Below are 21,305 nucleotides of genomic sequence, written 5' to 3' on the forward strand. Positions count from 1 at the left end.
TATTGTGGAGAGAGACATGGCTCTTCATGACCTAGATGTACCTGAAATTAGCAAGTCACACTGGAGAGGATGTGGCCACTTCATGACTCAAGCAATGAATACTGCATATTTTCTCTGTAAGTGAGGGTGCGTTTCTGCAGTGATTTCTAAAAGCCTCTGTAATGCTGTCATGATTTATGAGCCTGTTTGTGATAGAACGATCACCATTAAATTTGAAACTTCTCCTTGCAATGTCAACATCATTCAGGTTTATGCTCCCACTGCAGATTCATTTGACATAAAAACCTGTGAATTTTATGGCTGCTGGAACATACCATCAGAAAGATACCTAAAAAGGAAATATTAGGCATCTAGGATTATTTTAATATGAAGATTAGTGAGACTATAAATGATGAACACACAAGACCTGTTGTTGGACTTTATACGGCTTGGGCATGGCAAGTAGTTATTAGAATTTTGTGTGAATAACAACCTATCTATCTGTAATACCCTTTTCCAACAAGATCCATGATCTCACAACCCATGGATTTCAATTTGGTGAGGCAATGTTGGCATACTTCGGTCCTGGATTACAAGACCTATCCTGGTGCAACCTGTGGTACTATTACAGATAAAAATAACCTCAAAGAGCTTAGAGAATGAAGACCCAGATACCAGAGAGTTACAGAGAAAGGAATAGCCCCACAAACATGGGAGCAAGTTACAAACAACTCTAATACGGATCAAAAGGAGGACCACACTGAAGAAATACTGTCATACAAACTAGTCAACATGAAGAAGCAGCACACCTGCCATACTGATAATACACAGTATCTCACCACTATTTGTGATGGAATAAATCAGCACTGAAAGCTAAATCAAACGCATGAACTCTTCAAGAAAATAAACAAAATCGCTCAAGACGTTAAATCATGCATGTGGATGATAAAACAAACAAATTGCAACATTATTAGTGACATGAAAGTAACAATAGTTTGGTGGAAACAACACCACGAAACTCTGTATTGCAAAGGAAATAACATGAAGAAGAAATCATTTGCCTGGCATCAGGAACAGAACCTGATATTTTATTCAGTGAAATAAAGAATGACAAAGCCCCAGGTATAGCCAGCATTTCCAGAGAAACTCTGACTGTGCATGCTCTACATTTAATATGTGATACTGCAGGAAAAACTGGTTGGTTGGTTGGGTTAAAAGATGGGGAGGGGGGGGGGGGGGGCGACCAAACTACGAGGTCCTCAGTCCCTTGTTCCCAATAAAACAATGCCACAAGTGTATAACACAAAACAGAAAGAAAGGAAAAACCACAAGAACAAAGGAAAGGCAATGAACCCAAAAAGGGACACAAGAGAACAAGAAAATGCCAGAGACACTAGAAACAGAAGAGAGTAAAACAAGAAAGCAGATTACAGTGGATGGCTGACCATGAGAATAAAAAGGAGAAGCCAGCCACACTGCAACACATTAAAACTTCCATCCTAAATCCACTAGGGTGGAGGACACAGAGAGACAGAGGACATGTGCTAAAAGCTACATAGAAGTATAAAACTCACTCTCAAGGATAAAACGTAAAACTAAAGCTGCTGCTGAGGCATCGTCGCCCAACACCGAAGGTAGGGAGCTGGGAAAGTTAAAAGTCCACTGAAAGAGTGGCTAAAAGTGGGCAGTCCAGCAAGACGTGGACAACTGTCATTTGGGAGTCACAGCGACACAGAGGCGACGGAATAGGTGACCATGTGTTAGCCATGTATGGCCAATGCAGAGCCCGACAGAGGACAACTGATTCCCTGCGAGAGGACCGCATGGAAGACTTCCACACATTCATTATCTCCTTAATGATACACAGCTTGTTGTGCGTACTGTTTTGCCATTCCGCCTCCCAAAGTCGAAAACCCTGCAGCGTAAGACAGAACAGCTTCGGAGATGCCCATCTCCAGAAGCATTTTCCACGTCGCCTGTTTGGCCAGCCTGTCGGCAAGTTCATTACCTGGGATTCCAACGTGTCCAGGGATCCACACAAACACCACTGAACGACGGGACCGTTCCAGGGCATAAATGGATTCTTGGATGGACACTACCAGATGATGGGTAGCACTGGTCAATAGCTTGTAGGCTGTTCAAGGAGTCAGTACACAGCAGAAATGACTTGCCAGGGCATGAGCGAATGTGCTCAAGAGCACGAGATATGGTCGCCGCTCTGCAGTGAAAACACTGCAGCCATCTGGCAAGGAGTGCTGTTCAATATGTCCTCCATGAACATATGCAAAGCCTACGTGAGCATCAGCCATCGAGCCGTCATTGTAAACCACTTCGGAGACCCGTAACACATCAAGAATCGAGAGGAAGTGACAGCAGAGAGCTGCAGGGTTAACGGAGTCCTTAGGGCCACGTGAAAGGTCCAGATGAAGCTGTAGCCACAAGTAGAGGCAGCAAAGGGAAGGACTCCAGTTCGGAGAGAAGGGACAGCAGGCAAACCACAATCATTAGCCCTGACCTGGGCCGCCGATGCGGGAGACAGACTGCTGCGGGCGGGAGAAGGAGATGGTAATTCGGATGCTCAGAACTACGAATATGTGCAACGTAACTGGTGAGCAGTTGTGCACGTCTGACATGCAATGGAGGGACCCCAGCCTCCATCAGTACACTGGTCACCGCACTCATCCTAAAAGCTCCTGTCGCTAGTCTAACCCCGCAGTGGGGCACAGGGTCGAGTAAATGCAATGCTGAAGGTGCTGCTGAACCATAAACCACACTCCCATAGTCATTTCGGGATTGGACAAGGGATCTGTAGAGCCGCAGTAGCGTAGAGCAATCTGCACCCCAATTGGTGTTGCTCAGGCAATGAAGGGCATTGAGGTGCTGCCAACACTTCTGCTTAAGCTGACCAATATGAGGAAACCAAGTCAACTGAGTGTCGAAAACCAGTCCTAAGAATCCATATGTCTCCACTACACTGAGTGGATCGTCATAAAGGTACAGTTCTGGGTCCGGATGAATGGTACAACGCCGGCAGAAGTGCAAAACACACGACTTTGCAGCTGAAAACTGTAAGCTGTGGGCTAGAACACATGATTGCAGCTTTTGGATGGCTCCATGTAGGTGATGCTCAGCAACACCAGTACTGGAGCACCAGTACGAAATGCAGAAGTCTTCTGCATACAGAGAAGGTCAGACGGAGGGCCCAACAGCTGCTGCTAGACCGTTAATGGCCACTAAAAACAGAGACACTTCATACAGAGCCCTGTGGGATTCCAGTCTCCTGGATATGGATGCAACTATGGCAGGCACCAACTTGGACACGGAAAGTATGGATCAACAGGAAATTTTGGAAATAAAAATCAGGAGCAGGCCCCGGAGACCCCACTCATACAATGTAGCAAGGATATGACGTCACCAGGTCTTGTCGTATGCTTTAAAAAGCACTCCGCCTTCAGGCCACGAGTGGCTTACCGGGACCATCCGACTGCTGTGACATCCTCTGTGGAGGATGCGGACAGGAGGGGCGTGGGGTCAGCACACCGCTCTCCCAGTCATAGGATGGTATTCTTGACTGAAGCCGCTAGCTACTATTCGGTCAAGTAGCTCCTCAATTGGCATCACGAGGCTGAGTGCACCCCGAAAATTGGCAACAGCACATGCCGACCTGGATGGTCACCCATCCAAGTGCCGACCACGCCCGACAGCGCTTAACTTCGGTGATCTCACGGGAACCAGTGTATCCACTACAGCAAGGCCGTTGCCGTTGTATGCTTTACGTAAGTCAAAAGAGACAGCTGTTCAGATGGCAGACTCGAGGGACATAACATTATCAGTGGTAGAGCGACCCTGGCAGAAGCCGGCCTGACACGGAGCCAGTAGGTAATGTGACTCCAGGACCCAACCCAATAGCCGACATACCATACGTTCCAGAGGCCTTTTAAAGAACGTTGGTGAGGCTGATGGACCAATAGCTACCCACATCAAGAGGGTTTTTACTGTGTTTGAGCACCAGAATGATGGTGCTCTCCCGCCATTGCAATGGAAAGACGTCATCACACCAGATCCGGTTGAAGACCATGAGGAGAAGTCGCTTGTAGTCAGATGAGAGATGTTAATCATCTGGCTGCGGATCTGATCAGGCCCAGGAGCTGTGTTGGGGCAATGTGCAAGGGCACTGAGGAGCTCCCACTCTGTAAATGGGGCGTTATATAGGATTCACTGTGGCGTGTAGAGAATGAGAGGACTTTCCCTTCCAGCTGCCGTTTGAGAGTGAGAAAGGCTGGGGGCTAATTCTCCGATGCAGAGGCTCGAGCAAAGTGCTCGGCAATCGTGTTTGCGTCGGTAGATAACACACCATTTATGGTAACACCGGGAACACCTGTTGGGGTCTGGTACCCAAAAAGACATTTGATCTTTGCCCAGACTTGGCACCCAATGGTCGAGATGTATCTCTCCAAACACTCCTGCTTCTGTTGTTTGATAAGTTGGCGAATGTGGGCACTGAGCTGTTTAAAGGCTATGAGGTGCTCAAGGGAAGTATGCCTCTGTAGAGCTTGCCGAAGCTCCTCATTGATTCAGCAACTTCCGGCAACCACCAAGGGACTGCCTTATGCCTCGGGCACCCTAAAGAGCGAAGGATCGCATTTTCTGCCGCAGAAACAATAATTGTAGTCACCTGCTCAACCATCACATCAATGTTACCATTTGGAGGAGATTCAACAGTGACAGCTGAGGTGAAAGTTTCAGTGTCCAGTTTGTTTAAAGCCCATCTGGGCAGGCATCCATGGCACAGATGCTGAGGAAGTGACAGGAAGATAGGTCACTACCACACAGGTCGTCATGAGCTCTTCAGTGGACAGATGGGAGAAGTCCTGGGCTGCAAAGTGATAAATCAATGGCCGAGTAACTACCATGAACCACACTGAAATTTGTGGCAGCCCCAGTATTTAAGAGGCAGAGGTCAAACTGAGACAGTAAAGTTTCGACATCTCTGTCTCAGCCAGTAAGCATAGTGCCACCTGCATAAGGGGTTATAGGTGTTAAAATCACCCAAATGTAGGAAAGGTTTAGGGAGTTGATAAATCAGTGCAGCTAATAATACATTCAGGGGTACTGCACCATCTGGAGGAAGATACACATTTCAGACAGTTATTTCCTGTGTCGTTCTTATTCTGACAGCCACGGCTTCAAGAGGGGTTTGAAGGGGCAGAGGTTCACTACAGACTGAGTTTAGGACGTAAACGCAAACTCCACTTGACACTCGATTATAGTTGCTACAGTTCCTGTAATATCCCTTATAGCTGCGAAGGGCAGAGGTCTGCATTGCCGGGAACCAGGTTTCCTAGAGGACAATGTAGATAGCAGGTGTAAAGCTTAACAGCTACCATAGCTCAGCCATGCAGTGGAAAAAACCGCCGCAATTCCACTGGAGGATGACATCATCGTGAGACTGGGTAGGCATGGAACTTTCAATGAGGTAGTTTACGCCTCAGAGTCACCTGCTGCCACTGACTTATTGCCCGAGCAGTCTATAACCTTTGTGTCTGAGGGTCTGGCGAGAACTAGGTCCACAGTGGACACCAAAATCTCCACCCCATCCTCAGACAAAGAGCTTGTAGGTAGCTGTGGTGCGGCTGCCATTGAAATTTCCTTGATCTTAGGTGTTTTCTTTTTGGATCTCTCTCGCTGCCCCTTGGGTTTCCCTGGCTGGGAGGACTTCAATGGCTCAGTCTCCGCGACTGAGGATGTGCATGAAGCCCTACAACTGGCTGCTTTTGGGCTTTTCAGCCAGTGGCAGGTGTCATCTCTCCCACTAGCAGAAACCTGGGAAGGGAGTGACCCAAGGGACCCCTTCCTAGCAAGTGAAGCCAAAGAAGACTTATGCTTCTCAGTCTTAGAAATGGGGATGGACGTCCGCGTTGAATGGGGGGGGGGGGGGGGTTGTTCCTGAAGTAGGAGGTGCAGGAGCAACAGGAAGGGAAATGTCCCCCACCATCAAGGGGGCAGGTGTAGTCTTCCAGCTCCGAGAGGTGACTGGGGTTGGCGGAGCTGATGGTGCCAGAACTGTTGTAGTGGCGGCTTAAGACGATGTCATATGCACAGGATACAGGTGTTCAAATTTTCTCTTAGCCTCAGTGTAGGCCAGTCGATCCAGGGTCTTTTACTCCATGATTTTCCTTTCTTTCTGGAAAATCTGGCAGTCTGGCGAGCAAGGTGAATGGTGCTCCCCGCAGTTGACACAAATGGGAGGCAGGGCACATGGACTATTGGGATGTGATGGGCATCCGCAATAAAGACAAGCCGAACTTCCATCACTTAAAGCACCGCATCGGGGGAGGGATATAGGGCTTTACATCACAGCGGTAGACCACCACCTTGACCTTCTCGGGCAATGTATAACCCTCAAAGGCCAAGATGACGGCACAGGTGGCAACCTGATAATCCCTCGGACCCCGGTGGACACACCGGACGAAATATACACCTTATCGCTCTAAATTGGCGCACAGCTCATCAGCAGACTGCAAAAGAAGGTCCCTGTGAAATATGATGCCCTGGACCAAGGTTACAGAAACATCCCCCAGCCTGTCACAAGCGAGTAACACTTGTGACTGGGCAGAGGTTGCTGTTTTGATCAAGACTGATCCAGATCTCATTTTGGACAAGCCCTCCACCTCCCCAAACTTGTCCTCTAAATGTTGAACAAAAAATTGAGGCTCCATCATCATGAAAGATTCCCATCAGCTCTCGAACATACAAGGTACCAGAGCGAATAAGATCTGCTACCATCCTCAGCCTGACTTTCCTCCCATGATGTGGCCAGGGAGGGAAACGATTTGGGGTCATACATATGTGCGTTGAATTGAGCTCGTGAACGCTTAAAGACTGCTGGTGTTACACCACCAGCATGAGATGATAGACTTCATAACATGTCATCCGCCCTGATGTCACCCACTCCGACCAGAAGTCCTCCCGAAGGCACCAACCAGCCGCAGCAAAGGCCACCTAGCAGGATGGCCATTGCTGGGAGTCCCGATGCCCCAGGATGATGGACATCTACTCCATGGCATACATGGGGAGTTAACAGCACAGGCATCAGCAGAGTGATCCCTGTGTGGTCGGGCGCTACAACCAACAGGGTACATGGTGGACCCACCACAACAGACTGGCTACCATGCTGGATATCAGGTGCAAATAAGTCCATGGTCACTGTCGATGCAGAAAGCGACACGGCATACTATATGGTGGAAAACGCACCAATGTAGGTGTCCTTGCCCAAGCGATGAGAATGCGTGGGACTGCAATGCGATGACAAGAAAATGGGCTAAAGATTTCAATGCACGATGGACACAATGCACCATGTAAGGCACCCTTCCCCAATTGGCTCGCGCTTCGGGAAAATTTTGAAGAATGGAAATCAAATCCTACGGGGGACCATCACAAAGGCCAAAACGTGTGAAACTCCTTTTAGTCGCCTCTTACAACAGGCCGGAATACCTCGGGCCTATTCTTACTCCTGGACCCACAGGGGGATGACTGGGAAGAGGATGCTGTTTTTATCAAGACTGACCCGGAGTGCATTTTGGACAAGCCCTCCACCTCCCCAAACTTGTCCTCCAAATGCCCCACAAAAAACCGAGGCTTCATGGACATGAAAGATTCCCCATCAACTCTCATACCAAGGTGAATAAACATCACTGTCATCTTTGGCCTGGCGTTCCTCCCATGGTGTGGCCAGGGAGGGGAATGATTTGGGGTCATATTTCTTCGCATTGAAGTTAGACTTCGGCCGCTTAGAGACTGCTGGCAGCGGACCACCAGCAAGAGATGATGTACTACACTTCACTTCATGGCGTGTCATCCGCCCTCATGCCACCCACTCCAACCAGGGGGCCTCCCCACGGGTACCACCCAGCCTCAACAAGGGCCACCTGGCAGGATGGCCATTGCCGGGAATCCCGATGCCTCAGGGAAAGGGACATCTACTCCACAGTATACATGGGGAGTTAACAGTCCAGGCATCAGCTGAGCGATCCCGGTTGTCAGGGGGCTGCAACCACCAGGGTACATGGCAGCCCCACTGGATACTGTGCTGACCTATTCTAACCCCCGGGCCCGCAGGGGGAGGGAAAAACTGGTTAATGGCCTAAAGACAGGACTACATTTGTTCTAATTCCTCTTCACAAGAAAGGATCAGTCAGGGACTGCAACTATTACACTATAATATTAACACTGCATGCTACGACATCGTCCTGTATACCATAAACCAATGCCTATTCCAGCAATCTGCAGAACATTTGTGACAGGTAAAGATACTAGAGAGGCAATCATGAATTTAACAGTCTAGGCGAAGATAGATTGCTACTTAACATAAGGGAAACATGTTAAGTTGTAAACACATACAATTAAAAGACACTTAGATAAAGCTTTTGGTCACAGCCTTAATCAGCAAAAGAGAAACACACACCATTCATACACACAAGCAAGCAAACCTACTGCACACGTGACGACCAACTCTAGGATCTTGGGCCGGAGTGTAACTATCAAGTGGGATGCAAGCAGCAATTTTAAAGGGGGCGGAGAAGGAATAGTAGTGTACTGTTGGTGGTTTGTGGGTTTAATATAGACAGAGGTGCAGATGGAGCCATCAGAGTAGAAGTCAACCTCTAAGAAGGTGGTGCACTGGGTTGCCGAGGGTCACAAAGCGGATGGGAGATAATGTGTTGAGGCTGTGAAGGAACAAAGATATGATCCCTTGGCCCTGAGTCCAGTTCATGAAGATACTTGCATTTCAACTGCTCATCCCTTTCACACCAAAAAATCCCTCCCACGCAGCCTGGCCACCCGGGGACATGTATCTGCAGTGACAAGAACTCCCTTGCTCAGTATGGTGAGGGTCTCACCGAGGGCTTCACAAGGAGGCACTACTCCCAACCTAATCCGCACAGATCTCCCGTGTCATTCCCAATACCACCCAAGACTGGAACAACTGAACTACATCCTTCGCCAGGGCTTTGAGTACCTATCATCGTGCCCTGAAATGAGGGACATCCTACTACCTGAGATACTTCCCACACCTCCCAAAGTGGCGTTCCTTCATCCACCCAACCTCCACGACATCCTAGTCCATCCCTATGGCATTGCCCACCCAACCCCTTGCTACAAGGACCATATCACTGTGGAAGACACAGGTGCAAGATCTGCCCAATCCACCCACCCAGCACTTCCTATTCTAGTCTTGTTACAAGTTTATCCTATCCCCATCAGGGGCTGGGCCACCTGTGAAAGCAACCACGTCATTTACCAGCTCTCTTGCAATCATTGCACAGTTTTTATTTTGGTATGACTACCAACTAACTCTCCAGAAGGATGAATGGCCACTGCCAAACTGTGGTCAAGAGCAAAGTAAACCACCCTTTGACACAACATGCAGCTGAACACAATTTGCTTGATTTCAATGGCTGGTTCACTACCCAAGCCATCTGGATTCTCCCCTACACCGCCAGCTTTTCTGAACTGCACAGATGAGATTTATCCTTAGAACACATTCTCTGCTTCCGTAATTATTCGTGCCTCAATCTACGGTAACATACTGTCCCTACACCCAACAATTCAACCCCCCCCCCTCCTACCATCTCTTCCCCATTCTCCATCCATCGCCCACCCTCTTTTTGCCACCATTTGCCAACACACTCACCAATCTTTCCCCACCCGTTTTCCCCACCTCCCTATCCCACAATCTCCTGACACTGCACCTGTTGGTACTCTAGTCCCCACACACACTACCAGACAGTATTCATCTCTCTCCCAATCTGTACACTACTATCCCTCCCCCTCCAGACTGCTGCTTGCGTCCCACATGGCGGTTGCACTCCAGCCCGAGATGCCAGAGTAGGCAGTCATGTGCACAAGTGCACTTGCTTGTATGTATGAATGGTGTGTGTTTCTCTTTTGCTGATGAAGGCTGTGGCTGAAAGCTTTATGTAAGTGTCTTAATTGTACCTGTCTGCAACCTAACATGTTTTTTACGGCAAGTAGCAATCTACCTTTTCCTACATTGCTGATATCCCTACCAGGGCTTTCCAGTGTTTATTAGTGAATTTGAAGGCAGATAACAGATCTGTATCCCTGATTTCACTTGTTTCATAGGTTATAAAAATGCCTTTGATTATGGGATGGGCTCCAGCATGTGCTCAATGAATCTGATGTTTCAAAAAACCTAGTGTCATCACTAAAAGGCCTTTATAATGTTCAGTCATACTATACCCACCAAGGCGGGTGGTGAACATTCAGAGCTTTTTGATGTGACAAATGGAGTTAGGCAAGGTTGTATACTGCCAACTCAGCTTTATAACATCCATGCAGGGTCAGTCATCAGGGATGCACTGGATGGCTGGGATGGTGGAATTGCAATTGGCAACATGAAAATCAACAACCTAATGCTTTACATATGATTCTACCCTCATAGCAGAAAGTGAGGAAGAACTTTGTGGTCTGGTCACCTGAGTGAAGACATAGTTCAAGTTTTGGTTTAGAGATAACCAAGGAAGAATCCTAACTAACAGTTATTAATCACCAAGCTTTAGACCAAATTCAGTTTACAGGATCTGGAGGTAGTGAAAGATTATGTATATGTTTGATCCCTGATCAATGATAACAGGAAACTGTGCTAAAGAAATAAAAAGACAAATCTTCCTTGGCAGAGCCACAATGGTTAAATTCACTAAGATTTTACAGAACTGGGCAATATACAAAATGACTTAGATGTGTTTCATGGAATTACTGGCATTCCCTGTGTTCCTGTACAGCTGCGAGATCTGTAACACAAAAACTAATGAAGAGTCAAACTGATGCCTCCATATGTATCATTGGCAGAAGCTGTTACATGTGCCAATGGCAGAAAGTACATCCAGTGTTTCCACTACAAAAGAGTTTAGCATCATCACAAGTAGTTTATTTTCATGTTTCAGTCAAATATACTTACAATTCTTTGGGCACATGTCGAGAAGAGGATGAGAATGTAGAAAAGACTGCCTTGCAAGGCAAAATCGAAGACAGAAGACCAAAAGGAAGAGCAACAAATATGTGGCAGGATTAAGCTACGATTACAGGCCTATCTCTTCACATTACATTAAGAAGAGCCGATGATCACTGTAAATGGAGAAGTCTAGTCAACGATTTGATTACATAAGAAATGAATGGAGAAATGAGATCATAACACGCAGCAGGGAGTAAACTGACTTACGATTATGATAAAATGCGTTTATCTTGTTTTAGGTTTTTATTAGGCCTACGACTGTATTGATGTGTGCTTGGTTAGTTTCATGTCCCAGCAGCTATTTTAGTGTGATGTGGACTTCATTTCAGCTGTATTCGTTAACTGAAATTTCTGATACCAGATATACTATCAAAGTGTGATACATGTTTTGCTTATGAATCTTGTTTATTCATTACTTGTGGCTCTTGTGCAGTTAATTTTAGCTATGCTGACACGAGTGGACACACCTATACTTGGCTCACATGACTACTGGCTTGTGTCATTTCAATGTTGATGCGTACGTGGAAATCATTTTAGCTATAAAGCACAAGTCAATTTATCAATACAGCATTTTTCTATTATTACCCATTTCTGGATGCTGTTGTTTCAGTGTTTATGGATATTGTGGAGTTTGCTTAGTTATATAGGAGAAGTGAAAATATCATTACCAGCATTTGAGTCTTTATTTTTTTGCCAATATCAGTGATTCTTCTTCAGTGTGCACTGTAGAGTTCAAATTAGCTATCAGGTTAATGGAAGATAATGATACCATCCACAGAATTTATGTAACTGCAAGGTTAATGGATTTTTAAATTTTGGATATTTGAGGGATAAGGAGAGTTGTTTATCCCAACCCGAAACCTACAAAATCTGAAAGGTGTACCACTGATTACGTAGCCTATTGGCTTTTATACCAATTTATTTTATATACAGTTCTTATATCCATATTACTGTTTTGTATCTGTTGTGGTTGTAAGAAAGAGGTCATGGGCATATTGGATTTAGACGAGATATTTGTGTCTGCCATTTTGATGAAGTCAGAGGTCAAATCTGCTGGTCAGTATCAAATTTTTCAGTATTTCTGAATAAACCACTTCACCAGATATTGCATGCCACCTGCCACTTCCACTTAATTGTGTTTCAATCAACGTCTCCAAATTCCATTCATTCTACTGCCTCCGCCATTAACCACACTTTCCTAATATGGTTTTGCTTACACAAACACACAGGTCTTCAACAAAACTTTTCCAATTATGGCATGTGACCACATCACCTAGTTTTAGAGATCAATGTTGTGGCCACTGTTACATGTGGCTTTCATCAGTGTGTGTTTTGTTAACATTCCACGTCCCTGAAGATTCTATCTTTTGATAGGAAAAATGGGATACAATGAATGGACGCACAGGTTTAAAACAGCAACTAAAAAGGAAAACACGATAAAAGATCGACAGGCATTGGATTTTTAAAAAAGAAAAAAAAAAAAAAAACAGCATAATTAAATGTCCTTAGACAGGTTGGTCAATTTGATAAAACGAAGAACGCGAGCAGCTGCTCCTGGGTCATCTGCTAAAATGGCATCGAGAGTACATGGTAGGCCAAGATCAAGACGCAGTGTAGTAAAATCCGGACAGGACGTTAAAATGTGGCGGACCGTCAGCAAGTGCCCACATGGGCAGAACAGCGCCGGCGCAGCCATCAGCAGATGGCGATGGCTGAACCGGCAGTGTCCAATTCGTAACCGGGCCAAAACTACCTCCTCCCGCCGAGAGGGGCGTGAGGAGGACATCCAAGCCGCAGGAAGAGGTTTCAAGGCCCGAAGCTTGTTGTCCGTAAGTGCAGCCCAATCGGCATGCCACAGCGATAAAATGCGCCGACAAATGACCCTGCAACAATCTGATGAAGGGACACAACAAAAAGCTGTCCGAGGCTGGAGGACCGCAGCCTTGGCCGCGGCATCTGCAGCTTCGTTCCCAGGGATACCGACATGGCCAGGAACCCATATAAAACTAACCGGAGAACCGTCGTCCACCAGCTGCTGAAGAGAGCGTTGGATCCAGTGCACGAAAGGGTGAACTGGATACGGATCACTGAGGCTCTGGATGGCGCTCAGGGAATCAGAGTAGATGACATAAGCAGAATGTCGGTGGCGGCAGATGTAAAGAACAGCCTGGTAGAGGGCAAAGAGCTCAGCTGTGAAGACCGAACAATGGCCATGGAGCCGGTATTTGAAACTTTGTGCCCCGACAATAAAAGAACAACCGACCCCGTCGTTGGTCTTAGAGCCATCTGTATAAATGAAGGTCATATTAATGAACTTCGAACGAAGTTCGACAAAACAGGAGCGGTATACTGAACCGGGGGTAACCTCCTTTGGGAGCGAGCTGAGGTCAAGGTGAACGCGAACCTGAGCCTGGAGCCAAGGTGGCGTGTGGCTCTCGCCCACTAAGGGTTGCAGAGAGTGAAAAATCAAGGTGTTGAAGGAGGCGACGAAAACGAATTCCAGGGGGTAGCAGGGCAGAGACATACAACCCGTATTGACGATCGAGGGAGTCGTCAAAAAAGGAACGATAAGACGGGCGGTCGGGCATTGACAGTAGCCGACAGGCATACCGACAAAGCAGTATATCGCGCCGGTAGGGCAGTGGCAATTCACCGGCTTCAGCATGAAGACTCTCAACAGGACTAGTATAAAATGCTCCGATCGCAAGACGTAAACCCCGATGTTGTATGGAGTTGAGGCGGCGCAAGATGGACGGCCGTGCAGAGGAGTATACGAAGCTCCCATAATCCAGCTTTGAGCGGACGATCGACCGATATAGGCAAAGTAGGACGGTTCGATCCACTCCCCACGACATACCACTGAGAACACGGAGCACATTTAGTGAACGGGTACAACGGGCAGCCAAATAAGACACATGTGGAGACCAGCTAAGTTTCCTGTCAAATGTAAGACCTAAAAATTTTGTTGTCTCCACGAATGGGAGAGCAACGGGACCGAGTCGTAAGGACGGTGGGAGAAACTCTTTGTAGTGCCAGAAGTTAATACAGACCGTCTTCTCGGCAGAAAAACGGAAGCCATTGGCGACACTCCAGGAGTAAAGATGGTCAAGAGAAACGCTGAAGACAGTGCTCCAGGAAACATGTACGCTCCGCACTGCAATAGATGGTAAAATCGTCCACGAAAAGGGAGCCTGATACATCAGCTGGGAGGCAATCCATTATTGGATTGATCGCTATGGCGAAGAGAGCGACTCTCAAAACTGAGCCCTGTGGCACCCCATTTTCCTGGCGAAAGGTGTCCGACAGGACAGAACCCACACGTACCCTGAACTGTCGATCCATTAAAAAGGACCGAATAAAAAGTGGGAGGCGACCGCGAAGGCCTCATGTAGGCATGGTGCGGAGAATGCCCGCCCTCCAACAGGTGTCTTAAGCCTTCTCCAAATCAAAGAACACAGCCGCGGTCGGGCACTTCCACAAGAAGTTATTCATAATGAAGGTCGACAAGGTAACCAGATGGTCAACAGCAGAGCGTCGCCTACGAAATCCACATTGTACATTGGTAAGTAGGCGTCGAGATTTGAGCAGCCAAACCAAACGAGAGTTAACCATTCGCTCCATCACCTTACAGACGCAGCTGGTAAGCGAGATGGGTCGATAACTGGAAGGCAAGTGCTTGTCCTTCCCTGGCTTAGGAATCGGTACAACAATAGCCTCGCGCCAGCATGCGGGAACATGTCCCTCAATCCAGATGCGATTATAAGTACGAAGAAGGAAACCTTTACCCGCAGGAGAAAGGTTCTTCAACATCTGAATACGAATACAATCAGGCCCTGGAGCGGAGGACCGTGACCGGCCAAGTGCATTTTCGAGTTCCTGCATGGTGAAAGGGGCATTATAACTTTCACAATTCGAGGAACTGAAGTTAGGCGGCGTAGCCTCCTCTGCCTGTTTGCGGGGGAGGAAGGCAGGGTGGTAATGAGCGGCGCTCGAAACCTCTGCGAAAAAGCGGCCGAAGGCATTGGAGACATGCTCAGGGGCCACAAGGACGTCATTCGCGAGCGTCAAGCCAGAAACTGGTCAATGGACCTTAGTGCCAGACAGCCGGCGCAGGCTACCCCAGACAACAGAAGAAGGAGTAAAACTGTTGAAGCTGCTTGTGAAAGCAGCCCAGCTGGCTTCCTTGCTTTCTTTAATAATACGACGGCACTGCGCACATAATCGTTTATAAGTGATACAATTCGCCACTGTAGGGTGGCGTTTAAAGGTGCGTAAAGCATGTCGACGAGCACGTAAAGCATCTCTACATGCTGCGGTCCACCAGGGGACCGGTACGCGACGTGGAGAAGAAGTAGTGTGAGGGATGGGATATTCAGCAGCAGTGAGAATGACTACCGAGAGGTGTGCGACCTGACTATCGCAGCTTGTGAAGGTTTGATCCTGAAAGGTCGCCCTGGAAGAGAAGAGCCCCCAGTCTGCTTTGGAGATGTTCCAACTAGCTGAGCACGGAGAGGGGGTATGATGCAGGAGATGGATAACACACGGGAAGTGGTCGCTCGAATATGTATCAGAAAGGGCATACCACTCAAAACGGCATGCAAGTTGGGTAGTACATATAGAGAGGTCTAAATCGGAATAGGTGTGAGGTGTGTCCGAAAGAAAAGTAGGGGCGCCAGTATTGAGGCAGACAAGATTGAGCTGGTTGAAAAGGTCTGCTAACAGGGAGCCCCTCGGGCAGGATGCTGGAGAGCCCCAAAGGGGACGGTGGGCATTGAAGTCTCCAGTTAACAAAAATGGTGCAGGTAGCTGAGCAATAATTTGCATGATGTCTGCCCTGGTAACGGCAGACGACGATGGAGTGTAAACGGTACAAATGGAAAATGTAAAAGTGGGGAGAGTAATTCGGACGGCAACTGCCTGCAGGCCGGTGTGCAATGTGATGGGATCGTAGTAAATATCATCCCGGACCAGCAACATAACCCCTCCATGAGCCGGAATACCTACCACAAGGGGTAGGTCAAAACGCACTGAGGTGTAGTGTGCCAAGGCAATGTGATCGCATGGGCGTAGCTTTGTTTCCTGGAGGGCTACGACGAGCCGACGGTGCAAGCGGAGCAGCAACTTCAAGTCCTCTCGGTTGGAGCGAATGCTGCGAATATTCCAGTGAATAAGTGCCATCGTGAGAAGAAAAGGAAGATGAAAGAAGGAGTCACCTCGAAGGCCGCTGAGGGCCTGGCTGCGAGCAAGTACTGCCACCGCTATCAGTAGGCGGACAGTCATCGTCCATTGGTTCTATAGGTTCATCGGCCATCTCGTTAAGATGGCCGGGAGGAGGAGCTTCCTCCGCCGGTGGACGGCCAGATGTTCGTCTACCAGCGGTGCGGCCAGGCAAAACGGATGACAGCCTGGGGCGGCAACCGCTGGGTGGCGCAGGAGATGAAATGCGCCATGGCGGAGAAGGAGAACTGTGCTTCCTATGAGCCTTCTTGGAAGGTCTTTTAGTGGAAGTACTGGTCGACGGCTGGGAGTTCGAGGTACGTAGGAAGTCTGCATGGGATGGTTCCTTCTTGAAGGCCCGTGCATCTGACTTCTGGGTCTTCGTCTTGGCAGAAGCTGATGAAGGTGCTTGTGTTGGAGGGGTGACGGGAGGAAGAGGAGACGTCGACCGCGCGATCTTAGCACTGGCCGAACGGACGACCGTGGTGCTGAAGGTCAGATCGCATGTCTGCGTCGCCACCTCCCTGGTAGTCCGAGGAGAGGCGAGGACAGTACTGTATTTTCCCGCTGGGAGCAGCGTGGGCTTCCTACTAGCAAATAGCTTGCGAGCAGCCGAGGTGGACACTTTCTCTTTGACCCAAATTTCTTGGATGCAGCGTTCTTCCTTGTAGATGGGACAGTCGCGGGAGGACGCTGCATGGTCACCCTGACAGTTCACACAACGAGGAGACGGAGGTGGACAGTCACCCTCATGGGCATCCCTGCCACAAGTGACACATTTAGCCGCATTGGAACAAGACTGGCGAGTGTGATTAAAACGCTGACACTGGTAGCAGTGCGTAGGTGTCGGGACATAAGGGTGAACAGAAATAACCTCGTAGCACGCTTTGATACGCGACGGCAGCTGAACACTATCAAAGGTCAAGAAAAGTGTCCAGGTCAGTACAAGGTCATTGTTGACCTTTTTCATGACCCTATGGACAGCCGTAACGCCCTGCTCAGCGAGGGAAGACTGAATCTCCTCATCAGTCAATCCGTCGAGTGATCGAGTATATACCACACCACGAGACGAATTCAAAGTGCGGTGAGCCTCCACCCGGACAGGGAACGTGTACAGGAGTGTGGCCTGAAGCAGTTTTTGTGCCTGAAAGGTGCTCTCAGTTTCTAGTAACAAGGTACCATTACACAACCTGTACACGACTTGACAGATCCGGCTATGGCACCTATGCCCTTCTGGATAACGAAAGGGTTGACAGAGGAAAAATCCTTGCCATCCTCAGATCGAGAAACTACGAGGAACTGTGGGGCAGGAGGTAGTACTTTTGTCACTGGTGGCTGGTCAAGTTTCCGTTCATGGGCAGAAGTCGAGAGAGAAGAAGAAGAGAAATCCATTGCGGAGGAATCCCCCATGGTTGCCAGCGTCTCTGATGGCGCGCTGCTTCCCAGTGGGGACCCTCTCAGAGGGCACTCCTGCCTTAGGTGAATGTTTACACCTCAGGTCACACCTCCCGAGTAACAGACGGAGGGACCAATCGGCATGGTCAGAAGGTATCAGCTCAGGCAATCACCCCTCCCTGGACCTGGCATTTACCTGGGGGTACGTGTGTGCCTTACTTGTCTACCCAGGGCGGGGAATTACGCGTTACCCCATCACCGGCTACGCGTGCGAACGCATGGGTCAGCCTTCAGGCGCGCACAGGGAGGAAGGAAGAAGAAGAAGAAAAAGAAAAGAGAGAGAGGACAGACTGTCAAACACTGAGGCGGAGACCAGAGAAGACAATGAGAAGGCAAGGAGAAGAAGACAAGGGAAAGAGTAAGGAAGACAGTGAGATGGAGAAGAGCAAAGAAAGGAACCAACCAAAGGAAGGAAGAAACGAGAAGAAGTGAAAAACCAAAATGACCGCAAATAGAGGTTGTGGAACCGTCCGTCTCCGGACGCAGGCACTAACTACCCCCCTTGAGGGGGAGGGACTGCTTTTAGTCGCCTCTTATGACAGGCAGGAATACCTCGGGCCTATTCTAATCACCAGACCCGCAGGGGGGGTGGGGGGGGGGGAACATCACTCTAAAGACCAACAAGATCAAATATATCGAAAAGATTTACTCACGATAATGTATTTGCAAGGCTACACCAGCATAAATCATTTTTACCATTTATATGTTGAGATATGCCAAGATGCTTTCCAAAAAAATATTAGGATTTTACAATGTTAGGGCGATTAACTTCTTGTTTAATACTATCTGTAATACATGTAGCTCTCCTTCCTGACATAAGTTACTTAAAAATTCAGGTTTCATTGGTAACTACTCCTCAATTTATTTACTGTTTTTAATATGTCCATTTTTTGTTTTAGTGGAGGGTAGGATTCAAAATAGGCTACTATAGCACTACATCAGCAATACCAATCATTTCCCTATATTTCTCTGAGTGTATTTCTAATGATCTTACTCTAAATTTTCCTTAAGCACTGATCCCTTGGTTATGGTCATTTTTCTTTCACGAACTAACCCACATGGATTGGAATGTTTCGTTGTTGGTAAAAAGTTGTTTTTTCTGGGGGGGGGATACCATCAAGTACTCTCTCTTTTACTTCCGTAGCAGGGAGGATGGTTGGATGAAAAGCAAGTTATACTGTGGTCTGTTACAAATGACATTCAAACAATGCTAAGAACAATGAAATACTAAAGAACTGCTTTAGACATTTTCCATTAGTGCTCTCTATCATCACTATACATGCTGAATACTGTGACAAAAATTTGTTGTCAAACGATTTTAATTTAACAAAACAAATGAGCAGTAGTCAATGAATGGTGTGTTATACTCCTGCTACGATAAGCAATTAAATGGACATGTCCATGTTGTCAATACAATAGCTTTGTTTACTAACACTGACAGTGGGTGACTACTATTTATCACAGGGACAAGCTGTACATGCCTGAATAGACAGGTGGAAACTGAATTGCTACTTCTTCATATTGAAAGCATTCCTTGGGAGAACTTGTGAGTTCTATATCGTATAAGTATTAGAATGGACTTTGTGTTAAATGTGGATACGTAAAGAAGCTGATTAGAATGGGAGTATCTTCTAGGGGGCCCAGAGATATTAGCATAATGATACCTGAAAGACCGGTCATTTCGCCTCTTGGTCATCATTGCTCTAGAATATTTAATTCAGAAGAAACTGCCACAAATTAAATCCTCGTCATTCTGTCTGGCTACGACTTCTACGGTATTTCCTGAAAGAAAAGGTTCTAAATGTCCGTGACATTAACACTGACAATATCGAGCAAATTCCACTTCATCCATTTAATACTCACGAGAAACTTTCTATGTTATCGGCCTAGAGTCAACAAAGGCTTTATTTCAGATTTTCCTGTTAACTTTACACTGTACAGTTACATTAAACCATGTGCGTTGGTATATTTAACCGCAACATAAAATAAAAATTTCATTTCGCCAAGCGTTAACAACAGCACACAGATCACATTGCTTAAAACAACCAGTATTAACTGACAGTACCTGCAATCCTGGTGCACCTGGATCGACACCTGAATCAAATATTGCTATCGTAATTCCTCGCCCGTCATATTCCGGGAATTTATTTAAAAAAGACTGCACACCTGTTTCTTTCTTCGGTAATAGTCCCCATACAGGAAATTCACAGTCTACTTGATCGCTCATAATCCGCACAAATTATATTAACCTACAAATCTACCTGAACCCACACAAAAAGCCCCAACACTCCATGCAAAGACCCTCGTAAAATAGTATATCAATTGCCAAACATTGAACTCGAATCGTGATCTATGGATTCAAGCAGCTAATCGATATATACGCTGAATTTTTAAGTATGCACAAAAATATACGCACAAATAACATGTAGAGAGAAGATAGCGAGTGGACTGAAAATCATTGCAAACCAGCGTGCGAGAATGTTCTCAGTCAACTATTTCCTCGGTCTAGTATTCTTATCTCTGCGGGTACACTGAACTCTGGAATTTATAATACTCAACAGTGATTCAGAGACTTCATTACTGAATTGATTAAAGTATATAGGAGTACTACATGTTTGTGGAAAATTATGATCAAGGAATACTACCATCGAGAAAAAGACCGATTCACACCAGACCTTCATGTCACGCCAACTTCAGGATGTATTCACACTGTATGTAATGTCAGTTCGCTTAACCCAGTACCGAACGGTCAAAGCGACGATGTGAGTTATCATTTGTGATGCAGAAAGTCAAAGTATAGATTCGGAACTTAGGAACTTCCAACAATAAAATCGATTAATTGTCAACCCAAACTTCATAACGGACATTCTTTACCAGTTGCGTGTGGTAAACTGCTGAAGCGCAAAACCAAGTTTCAAAAATTGGCTGTTGGCTTCTGTCTTGCGTTGTTCAGCCGATGTTTGTGTGATGACTTTTCTGACGTTTCACCACCACCTGTGACTGGCGTGATTGCTGATGTTGGACTGGAGTCGAGCCAACGGCCACAGATTGTATGTACCTGGCACACCAAAGTTCAAGGCCTTTTTCGTGGTCGTTACCACTGTAGTCCTTCCGTTGCTACCTTTAACAGTCGTCCGCTACAGCACGGGAACCCAGGATCCATTCACCTTAAGGCTTCTTCTTTCTTCTTAAAGCTATTCTCATGTTGAAGTATTTCCATACCTTCCCTGAACAAGTGGTTATGATACCTCTTCTCTACAGCCAGAACTTCCATCTCAGCGAATTCTTTTTAGTGTGTAGCCCATTTCACCTAGTTCATACCGCTTGTGAACAGTGTAGACTGATCGTCCAATCATTCCAATGTAGTCTTCACTGCATGTACAATGAATGCGGCATGTTCCGACGTTACAAGTGGGTCCCTTTTCTCATTTGCTGATGTGAGACACCCTTCGATCTCCTTCGTCGATTTATAAATAGTCTTTATGCCGTGTTTGCACAATATGATGCCGACTCTGTCTGTCACACCCGGAATGTACTGCAGAAAGGCCGTACCCAACATTTCTTTTCCCAGAATGTCACTTCGCTGAGTGATTCTGTGATATTTGTTGTGAAAAAAAAC

At 47.0% G+C, this 21,305-nt stretch overlaps 1 protein-coding gene across 1 annotated transcript in view; it reads right to left on the reverse strand.

The window, feature by feature from the left end:
- LOC124607517 (tripeptidyl-peptidase 2) overlaps positions 1 to 19,979 on the reverse strand; it is a 283,824-nt gene extending 263,845 nt beyond the window's left edge. Inside the window, exon 1 of the mRNA XM_047139911.1 lies at positions 19,752 to 19,979. Within this exon, the coding sequence (XP_046995867.1) occupies positions 19,752 to 19,913 (162 nt within the window). The 5' untranslated portion in view covers positions 19,914 to 19,979. The remainder of the gene's footprint in view (positions 1 to 19,751) is intronic.
- Between the last annotated feature and the right edge of the window lie 1,326 nt (positions 19,980 to 21,305).

This window comes from Schistocerca americana, chromosome 3 (assembly GCF_021461395.2).
Source record: "Schistocerca americana isolate TAMUIC-IGC-003095 chromosome 3, iqSchAmer2.1, whole genome shotgun sequence".
NCBI classification, from domain to species: Eukaryota; Metazoa; Arthropoda; class Insecta; order Orthoptera; family Acrididae; genus Schistocerca; species Schistocerca americana.